Source organism: Entamoeba invadens, assembly GCF_000330505.1.
Source record: "Entamoeba invadens IP1 unplaced genomic scaffold scaff_1105074725591, whole genome shotgun sequence".
Taxonomy (NCBI): Eukaryota; Evosea; order Mastigamoebida; family Endamoebidae; genus Entamoeba; species Entamoeba invadens.
Window position 1 is genome coordinate 763,258 of NW_004191750.1, and position 10,979 is coordinate 774,236.

Sequence of the window (10,979 nt, forward strand, 5' to 3'; positions counted from 1 at the left end):
TGAGTGTGATTGTAGATTTAATCTAGTTTATCGGTGGTTTTATTTATTATAATATTAATATTACTTCTATTGAATGATGGATCGTTGAACGAAATGATTGCAAAATTGAAGATACTATAATTTTGGTTTTTAGTATAGAATTATTTTAATAATTTGAGATGATTGTCTTTTAATTCATCTCGAATTGTAATGATTTTAAAATTGTAAAAAACAAAAAGTTAAAAAACATTTTTTTTATACCGAAAGTTATAAATTGAAAATAAATTTTTAAATTTAAAGTTTATTATTTTCAACAAAAATTAAAAAATTTTTTTTCAACAAATCTATAAAAAGTAATAGTTTAATTTTAAGTAATTTAATCTGTTAACTAATTATTTTCAATTATTAATGTTATTAGTTACTTTTAATTATATCAATAATTTTAACTATTTATTTCATATTTTGAATTAATATCAAATTATTTCAAAATAAAACAACTATAAAAAAACTTTAGTTTTAATATAATAATTAATGCTATTATTTAGTTATTCAAATGATAATTTTTCATATTGATATATTACTATAATATATAGTTTACAAACAATATGAAAAAGTAAATTAAACTCTTACCATTTATCGTACTTAAACAAAGGAACAAGCTTTTGGTATTGGAGCACAGACATAATATAAACCCCAGCATGTTCATATACGTCCGGCATTGAAGCCATTACTGGGTCTCCTGAAATACCATCCACTGCTTCACCGCAAGGAATGAAGTCTGGTCCCGTGTGGTCGATCATCCATTGAATTCTTTTAGGGACAAGTCCCGCATTTCCGTCGTATGAATCGATCAACAATTCTGCCCAAGCCATAAACATAGTGGTGACTCCCCAAGGGGGGCTTGCTTCTCCGACCTCTTTGCCTGCTGGATTGAACTTTGATTCGAAGAAGTATGGGTCGTTGTAATATCTAGCAATACCATAGTTCAGTTTTGTCAAGTCGCTTCTGATTTTGTTGAAGTGTTTCTTGATCCTCTCCTGGTTAGTCGCAATACCCGAAAAGACTATTGACGCGGTTGAAGAGTCAATCAAGACTTTTTGACTCTTTGTGTCACTCCAAAGACTTTGCACGTAATGACCAGCTTGTTCATTCCAGAAGCTGTTTTCAAACCCAGTCGACAATTCATTGGCTCGATTTCTAAGTTCGTTGGCTCTATTGGAGTCGCCATAGATCTTCTCTTCAATCATTGCTGCGCATAAGAGTCCATGGTGTCCCTGTGCTTGCGTGAATGTGTAATATTGTGTTGGTAATCCATATCCTCCCCACCCATCACTACTCTCTTCCCAAATCGAGTAGTCTGGTCTGATCAAGTTATTGTAGTCTTTTATCATCAAGAAGTTCTCAAGTGTCTTGATTCTGTTCTTCACATTGTTGTCCAACAACAATGTGTTCTTGCCAGTCATTTTGTAGTAATAGTAATACGCCGTTAAAGCAACACCGACAGCGTCGTACTGTGGTTCAACAAAGCCAATGACACTTCCAGTGTACCAATCGTAATTTGTGGGGAAGTACCCATCACTTCTCAATTCACAGGTCGAAAGCCACTTCAAGAATTTCTCTGCGCCGTCATACTCGCCCAAAGCAGTCATGATGATCGAAGAAAAGACGGCGTCTCTGCTCCACACCTTGTAATAATAGAGTGGATGGTATGACGCCAATAATGTGCCAAGTGTTGGATTTTGCGAGAACAAAACAGTGAACACCGAGGAGTACCACATCTTTTTCTCAGACTCATTTGCAAACGTGGGGAGTTTGTATTTTGCAAATTTGGCATCACTGAATGTCGTCAATTGACTCTTCCATGCGTCGTACGTCTTCGCTATAATTTCAGCACTTAAAGACTCTGCACCAGAGACACTGGTGGCAAGTGCTCTGAAGACGGTGACTCTGACAGTTGAACCGACTGGAACAGAAAGAGACTTTTGCATTGCCGCAATCATAGTCTGCGAGGCTTTGGAAGTCACTCCGTCTAATTTAGAGTTAGAGTTGAAGTAACTAATTGGGGTATATCCAGTGGCATCTCCCAATGAAAGAGACTGCACGTCATACATTCCCATAACAACAACTGTGTTCTTATATGCGTTGTCATTCTTATAGTCAAAATAAAGACTTTTGGTGGATGAAATAGACCCACCAGCAACGTTGTTATTGATTTTGCTTGAGTTTGTATAGTCGAGCAAATTGAACGTGACGGTTGAACTCCCAGAGTTTGTGATGTCATACGCTTCCATCAAAATTGGTCTGTTTGGTACCATGAAGTATCTCTTAACGACTTTCACCTTCGAGTTGAACGCGTTATTGTTGTAGTATTTGATTTCATGGGTATACTCTCCCGGGTAGTCGATTGTATTCTTCCCAACAAATTTGAATGGGTCACCATATTGTGTCGAGTCAATGTGGAAGACAAACCCATCGCCCTGAAGAAGGTTTTGTTCGTAGTTGTTTGTGGACCAACGCAACTGACACAACCCCGCGGGACGACTCCCCTTATAATTCAAGCTGTCTATGTTTGCACACCAGCCCATTGTCATGTCCTTGAAATTGGTAAGACCGTATGATGGGTTTGGTCTGAACGCGTAACCCAAACTCAAAAAGAGAAGAGTTAACATATAAAGAATTAAGATTTGGAAGGGTTAAATAGTGTCTATTGCTTTCGAAAGTCTTCTACATGTTGTAAGATGTAACAAAGATACTCGATGTGGGTCATTATAGTTTATTATAGTTTTGATATAATTTGTGTTTAGTTTTACTTTTCAAGCCAAGTGAAAGTTCTTTTGAAAGATAAATATAAAAAAAGCATATGTTTATGGTATTAATAATAATAAATTATTAATAAGACTTTAATAATAAATTTAGATTTATAATAAATAGTTAAAAGATAATAAAGTCAACAGAATGAATAAAATAACACAATTTATTGCAATGAACAGCTTTTCTCCTCTTCAAACCCAGTGAGCGATGGATCCAAAGTATCTTTAGGAAGCTTTGGACATCCAACAAAACACAAGTCTCCAAGGGACAGTACATTGTCTTGTGGGAATCTGATTTGAGACAAATTGTGACACTCAGCAAAGCATTGTTCCCCAACACACGTCACAGAAGATGGAAATTCGATCTCAGTGATTTTGTTGTTCTGAGTAAAACAGAATGATCCAATCACCTGGAGTGATTCCGGAAAAGCTGGTAATGCCAAATTCGAACAATTTGCAAAACAATATGAAGGAAGAGTTTTGAGTGTCGTTGGTAAATTGATTGACTCTAATGAGGTGCAATTAGAAAAACAGTCTGCAGAGAGCTTCAAAGCGTCGTTCGATATTTCCACGTGTTTCAATTTAGCGCAATTGTTAAAACAGAACGACCCAAGAGAAGATAAAGAAGATGAAAATGACACCGCCGAGAGGGAAGAACAGTCTTGAAATGTTTCATCGAGTAAGAGAGATACATTTGCCGGAATTTCTATCGACGACAATTTGGAGCATCCACGAAAACATGACTGTCCAATGTGATTTAAAGAATATGGAAGTTGTATACTCTTAAGTGACGCGCACGATGAAAAACAATAATCCGAAATTTGAACGACAATTCTTGGAATTTCTATGGAGGAAAGACTGACACATCCATCAAACAAACACTCTCCTAATGTAAGTAAATACGTTGGTAATGTCAATGAATGCAACGCCTCACAACATTGGAAACATCCGTCCCCAATGGACTGAATACCTTTTGGAATGTTGAGTGTTGAAAGACTTGCGCAGTCGTGGAAAGTGTAATTGCCAAATGCAGTCACGCCACTATGAATTTCAATTGAAGTCATCTTGGAACACACACTGAACGCGTAATTCGGTAACGCAGTCACTTTTGGAGGGACTATGAAAGCCTCTATCTTTTCACAATTAGTGAAACAATATGCTCCAAATTGTGTAACTGTGTCTGGCAGTGCTATGTGTGACAAACTCACACACCCAAAGAAGCAAGAATACCCAATTGACCTTGTTTGTGGTGACAAAACAACAGAAGACATTCGTTTGCAGTTGGAAAAGCACGCATAAGGCAATTCAGTGATGTTTGAAGGAATTTGTATCGTCAATAACCGCGCACACTCATTAAAGCACTTGGGTCCAATGCACACCAAATCCTCTGGAAGAACGACTTTAGACAACCTCTCGCACTCTCCGAAACATGACGTTCCTATTTTCAGGACATTATGTGGGACGACTATGTACTTTAAGTCATAGTTCTTATTAAAACAGTAATCGCCAAGTACACAGACTTTACTGAGAATGGTTAACTCCTCTGTGTGCACTGGAAGATATTCTTTTGTTTTGTTGATTTTAATTTGCGAGTGTTCAATGTCCACACCACAGAGTACTTCACACCCAAACAACAAACGATAGTAATAAATCTGGTACTGTCCATGGAATGTCACCTGTTTCAAATTCTTTGTGTCGTGTAAACAGTAATCACCGACACTTGTCAAAGCTTTTGGAAACCGTATTTTTACAAGTTTGGAGCAATGCGAGAAACACTGGTCTCCGATGTTGCTCACACTCCTTGGAAATCGGTAGAACGCAAAGCTCAAACTATTTTTAAAGCACTGACTGTCTACTCTTTTTATGTGGTGAGGTATCGAGTCACCGTATCTCAGTTTGTCGTCTTGTGAATAGTACACAGACTTTGCCTCGATGTTCTGAGTTTTCAGTTCAAGACTTTCTGCAAAGTCGACTTCATACCAACAAATTCGTTTAATAATTTTGCGATCATTTTTAAACACATCTTGGGACTTTGAATAGAGGTGAAGTGTCTCAAGTTTTGGGAAATAGTGTTTGGTCATTCGAGTTAAAGGAATTGGGTTGAAATGAAACTTTGCCATCGTGTCTTTGTACTTCGAACAGACACGTTCAATGATGATGAAGTCTTTTAATGTGGTGAAATACTTCGACACTATCATCATGCTATACCCATCAATTCTCCCTTTCATTCTGCTTCAAAGATTAACGGACATCTCAAGTGGGGTAAGGTTAGATAAAGAAAACAATTATTGTATGTATTGAGCCCGATAGACAGATGTCGTTTGACCTGTTTTTTTCAGAATCATTTCGAGAGTAAAATAAACAAAGAACAAATCAAATACGTATTTACTATAATTTACTATAATAATTATAGATTTAACTACCGGTTTTAGAGAACAAATAGTAAAATGTATTTCATTTTCTTATTGAATATACATTTATATATATATAAGTTTTTTGATAAACAAAAAACGATATATCATTGTTTGATAAGAACGAAGACATTGATGTTTTTTAATTTCAGCACAAAATAAAAACTGGAATTGATAAAGGAAAAAACAAATACATAATTTTGAGTCGAAATTTAAGGTGAATTAAATTTCTATTTGACAAAAACTTTTATAAGACTTACTACTTCTTAATAACAGTTATAATACCACTTGTTTAAGCGACATGCAATTAAGTATTGAATACTAGTTGTGTGTGAAACAATTGGTTATAATTACTGTTGCAGTAATATAAATCTTTTGAAATTAATTCTCTTTAAATAATATCAAATTGTTTTTATATTTAAACCATGGACAATAAAAAAAGAAGAAGAGAACAGATGGAATTAACTGTCAAAACTTTAAATCCAATTTTTTTGAAATTATATAAGTAGATCGTATCTACTCAAATGATTTCATTCTTTTTGTTATCAATCACAAATAACACATTCATTGATACAAAAATGTTTGTAATATGTTTACAATGTTTAATGCATAATAGAACATTAAAATTGTGTATAAATAAACAACAACCTGTATCATATTTCGATTTAAACTGATAATTTAAAAACAAGTACCACGTCTTAAAACGTTGCAATAATTGAAAATATATTCATTATAATAACCCGAAATATCCCATACATAGAATAGAAATATACTTCACAAAATTATACAATCAAACCCTTTTTGAATCTTGACAAAGAACTAATAATAAGGAAATGAGTAAACTTCTTGCACCAACACAACAAGGCCATGAAACCATGGAAAAGTTGAACAAAGGAAGCTACGAGTGTGTTGTCTGTATGGCTCCCATTCGACGTTTCAACAAGATTTGGTACTGCCAAAAATGCTTCACTGCTATTCATAGCACTTGTATGGCAGCTTACGCAGCTGGGAAGCCGACTTGGCTCTGCCCAGTTTGCAGAACAGAGTATGACAAACCGCCCAAAGCAACTTGTTTCTGTGGAAAACACGTTGACGGGAGTAAATATGAAGCGGCGCATTGTTGTGGTGAAATATGTGGGAAACTGCGAGTAGGGACTTCATGTCCACATCCATGTACCCACAAGTGTCATGCTGGTCCATGTGGTTTGTCCATTACTTTAATAGTAAAATAACTCATGAACAGGTCCGTGCACTGCTGGAGGGAAAACAGTGAAGTGTTATTGTGGGAGAAAAGACGTTCATTTAGGCTGTGGAGAAGAAGAAGAGGGGCGGTCGTGTGGACAGATGTGTCTGAAACCGATGAAGTGTGGACATGCGTGCATAACTATATGTCACAAGGGGGAGTGTCCAAAGTGTGCGGTTCAAGTTGAGAGGTCGTGTTACTGTGGTGCGGAGAAGTCCAAATTTTCATGTGGGGATGTTCCACCTGAATCTGCTGGTGGCGTATATTCATGCAAACATGTTTGTGGGAAGGTATTGAGTTGTGGTAAACATCACTGCACTAAAATGTGCCATGAAGGGCCATGCGAAGAGTGCCCAACACCACTTACAATTCAAGTGTGTGCCTGTGGCCGTACCAAATTTGATAGAAAGGAGTGTACAGATCCGATAGACACATGTGAGCACATTTGTGGGAAGACAATGAAATGTGGACATGTCTGTCAACATAAATGTCACTTTGGACCCTGTGTCTGTGATGTCAAAATGACGAAGAGATGTCGATGTGGATGTCAAGAAGTAGAAGTGAAGTGTGGTGATGCAAGTGAAGTATTGTGTGATACTATCTGTGGTGACTTATTGAGTTGTGGAATTCATAAATGTGACAGAAAATGTTGTTTGGCACATGGTAAAGGGAACAGTGACTTACATAAATGCTTCAATTACTGCGGAAAAGAACTTCCGTGTGGACATAAGTGCACACAGATTTGCCATGGCAACAAGAAATGCCCTCCATGCACTCACATGTTACTCACTCCATTAACATGTAGGTGTGGAAAGACACAAATCCAACCACCAGTCCCTTGTGGTACTGCGCCACCTCAATGCAATCGTCCATGCCAAATCAAACCGGCATGCGGCCATGTGTTGCCCGCACACAACTGTCACTTTGGCCCATGTCCACGTTGTGTTGAAATTGTCGAGAAACCCTGTTTCTGTGGAAAGGGTTCAGTGAAAATACCATGCTACATCGAGAGTGGGTCTTGTGGGAATGTCTGTGGTAAGCCGATTGGATGTGGACAACACAAATGTCAGAGAGTCTGCCATGAAGGACCGTGCACGCCAGATGGGAAGTGTCCCTACCTCTGTGGAAAGAAGAAAGGGTATTGCACCCACTTCTGTAATGCGAAGTGTCACGGAGATAGTAAATGTCCCCATGATCCATGTGACCAAATAGTCGAGTGTGTATGTCGATGTGGACATCGAAAGGTGCAGGTAGTGTGTGGAGCGACACCGGAGAAGCCTTGGGAGAAAAAGACGATTGACTGCAACTTGGATTGTTTGAAGGAACATGTGAGACAAGAGAAGGTAGGTGTCAACACGAAGAGAGTCGAGTACCCGATGTGGTTCTTGTGTTTGTATGATGCAGCGGGAAAGGCAGCAAAGACACTTGAGACGAATATGATAGACTTCATTAACAACACTGATTTGAAAACACAGACGATGAATAACATGAATCAACTCATGATGTTGGTTTTCTCCTATTTGTGCTCATACTACCAACTTAACATTGTCCCCGTGCAAGTGAAGAAAGCAATGCGATATGCTATGGAGAAACAAGCGTTAAATGCAGTCCTTTGCTCACCACCTGCTTTTGAAGAAGTTAATAAGAAAAGAAACGACTTCCATCCCAAAGGGTATGATATGGTGATCAACGTTATTGTGTATGATACTGACTATGAAGATCAGACGATGATGATCCACATCACTTCGATCACTGAAAATGCATATGATAAGGTTCAACGATTATTAAAGAAGATTCAGTACAATTGCCGAATTGAAAATGTTAACAAGAACAATGCGATCCTGTTCTTTAAGGAAATGCAGACGCTCGAATTTGTACTGAAAAGCTTGAAGAACATGAAAGGATTTGTTGTGCGAGACGATTTGATTGTCGAAACTAAAGAAGTTATTGTGTTGAAAAACAAAGACAATTCGTGGACTGATGTGGCTCTCCGTATCATCTATGGAATGATCAACGATGCACTTGAAGGAAATACGGAGAATGTTAGAAAGGTCATGATGCACATCCCCGCGTATTCTAAAGACGTGCTGACGAATTATACAACAGTGTATAAGAGCTTGATTTCACAGAGTCAACCCGTCTTGGCACTTGACGTTGCGATACCGAAGCATTTCTATTTGAACGAAATCTACGTCTCATTCAGCTTGACCAAAACTATCATCAACCAAAATGTTGGACTCCACAAAAACGTATTGACCTTTGATATTGTGCTGTACATTGGCGTCTCTGAGGAGAAGCGAGTCAAAGTGAATTGGAAAAAGCAGGTCTTTGAAGAAGGAAAGAAATTCGTGTTTGAGGCATGGATCAACAAACCCGAGGAAATTGAACTCTTGAAAGGAAAGAAACTCTCTGTGTGGACTGAATTTGAACACAAAGAAGTTATTGGGAATAAGGCGGGGTCACAGATCTACATAGAAGCACGATTCCTTCCGGTCCAACATAAAGTTGTTCATGTCAAAAAGCCTGTCGATTTCCAAAAGAAATTGGAAAGGAAGTTAGTAAACAAGTTGGTTGAAGAGAAGAGTGAAGAAAAGAAAGTCGAGCAACAAGAAGTGAAAGAGGTGAAGGAAGTCAAAGAGGAGAAAGTTGAGGAGAAGCCTACTGAAGAGAAATGATCTAAATTTTTTTAATTTACTTTGTTCTTTCTTTTTTTATACAACCATATCGGCAATAGATTCAGTAATTAAGAACTTATTCGAGTTTTACTAAAACTGTTTTAGATACAAATGAATTGTAGTTTTAATATGGCACAATGCAATTTATTATAAAAGAACTATATATAACTAAAGATACTTTGTTGTATTAATGAAAGCTACTTTGAATTAATTTACGTTGTCTTTTTGTAATGTGGAATATCCATATTATTAAATGTGTCACCGGTTAACATGTGAATAATGACAAAAACGAGTTTTTATTACTTAATTATTAGACCAATAAAAACACACAATGTTTTGGGTATCTTTTTTATTCACCCATTAATTATAATAGGGTTAAACTTTATAATGATTAGTGGGACTTATAATCGTGTTTTAAATAGTAATTATTAGTTTGGACTTCAAAATATTGTAACAGCCTTTTTCGAAAACAACAAGAAAGGCAATTCGTTTTTTTCCAGTTTTAATTTCGAACTAAATTATTTAAAAAAAGAAACTACCGTTATTTGTTACAAAAGAATTCTTTTTTATTTTTGGAAAGGTTTTTAAAGAACATAAAATCATCAAATAATTTCAATGATGCTTTTCGATCTTTTTTTGATTGATTTTATTAGCAAAATATCCAATGAGGTATTTATTTGCTTTTACTGTCCTTTTATTTTTATTCCCGTATGTTTAAGTATTTTGATACTAAATATGATAAATTTCACTTAACGAACAAAGCTATTAATTAAAAGTGCACTTATAAAGAAATGGAAAAATGTTGTGGCCGTCGTTTAAATGTGCCGTTTTTATTCCATAAACTTATTTTTTATACTAACGAGAAACTTAGTGCCTGTCTCCTTTAAAATATCTTTAAAATATAGTAATAATATATATCAATTAACTATCAAGGAGTTGGGGTGCTAAAACAGAAGACAACCCAACTTTTCTTATCCAAAAAACCGCGAAACCCTTTTTCAAACTGTTATTCCATAAAACGGCTCATGTTAAGTCTGCTCTTTTTTGCGATAACAGTGTTTTCCTCGGAGTCGGGGGAGTACTGTGACTTCAATTGTTTTGTGAAGGCATTGACCTTTACACTCGACTTCAATGGAAGTTTTTCGTTCCAAGGATATAACATCCCTTCTTTAACTTTCCACGACTTTGTCATTCAAAACATCACAGGAAGCGTTAATAATGAAACAGCCCCCGATATGTTAATATCCAACATTACACTTGCAACACTTTCTGGAAATGGACCAATTATCTCAGAAAGCTCTGAGAAGGAAATAGGGTATCTTGAGTTGGACATGAAAGAGGTACACTTGGACTTTGCAACACAGTTTGAGACTTACAATTACCTTGGGTATAACCTTATTGGAAGTGTAGATCCGTCCATTGCAGCTGACTTAAATACAGACGCTGCGACTCTCAAGATGGTTTGCACTGATTGTTCGAGTAAAGACAAAATAGCGTTTGCAACGATAAACGCCGCTTTTGGGAAGATGTTAGGTTTCATCCAAATTCTATTGGATACAAACATGTACAAGTTAGAGGCTTTGATGAAAGAAGATATAGACGCCATGTTAGACAATATTAACTCAAATTACACTGAAAAATTTATTAATAGCACCGAGCTACTCCACTTCCCTATTGACATCGCAACGCCTCTGAATATCACAGAGAGCTCTTTGATTGATTTGATCGCATGTGCGTCAAATGGCCTTGCCGGTGGGAATGAGACCGAGCCTGGAATAAATGACATCTTCAATAAGATGACCAATTACAGTGGGGACTTCTTAGTTGGGTCCACTCAAGACACCCTTCCCAAATTATCAAA

At 36.8% G+C, this 10,979-nt stretch overlaps 4 protein-coding genes across 4 annotated transcripts; 2 read left to right on the top strand and 2 right to left on the bottom strand.

Annotated features, from left to right (window-relative positions):
- Positions 1-605: 605 nt before the first annotated feature.
- Positions 606-2,648, bottom strand: EIN_174630 (hypothetical protein; the record flags this gene model as incomplete). The annotated part of the gene is made up of 1 exon (XM_004184056.1): positions 606-2,648. One exon carries the CDS (start codon positions 2,646-2,648, stop codon positions 606-608), a length of 2,043 nt encoding a protein of 680 aa, XP_004184104.1.
- A 305-nt stretch (positions 2,649-2,953) lies between these two features.
- EIN_174640 (hypothetical protein) lies at positions 2,954-5,017 on the bottom strand (the record flags this gene model as incomplete). Its single annotated transcript, XM_004184057.1, has 1 exon — positions 2,954-5,017. One exon carries the CDS (start codon positions 5,015-5,017, stop codon positions 2,954-2,956), a length of 2,064 nt encoding a protein of 687 aa, XP_004184105.1.
- A 1,016-nt stretch (positions 5,018-6,033) lies between these two features.
- On the top strand, positions 6,034-9,118 carry EIN_174650 (nuclear transcription factor, X-box binding protein, putative; the record flags this gene model as incomplete). The annotated part of the gene is made up of 2 exons (XM_004184058.1): positions 6,034-6,403; positions 6,444-9,118. The coding sequence occupies 2 exons, from the start codon at positions 6,034-6,036 to the stop codon at positions 9,116-9,118; spliced, it is 3,045 nt and encodes a 1,014-aa protein (XP_004184106.1).
- Positions 9,119-10,143: 1,025 nt separating this feature from the next.
- Positions 10,144-10,941, top strand: EIN_174660 (hypothetical protein; the record flags this gene model as incomplete). The annotated part of the gene is made up of 1 exon (XM_004184059.1): positions 10,144-10,941. A coding segment is annotated over one exon (798 nt), but the record flags the coding sequence as incomplete, so codon positions are not given.
- Between the last annotated feature and the right edge of the window lie 38 nt (positions 10,942-10,979).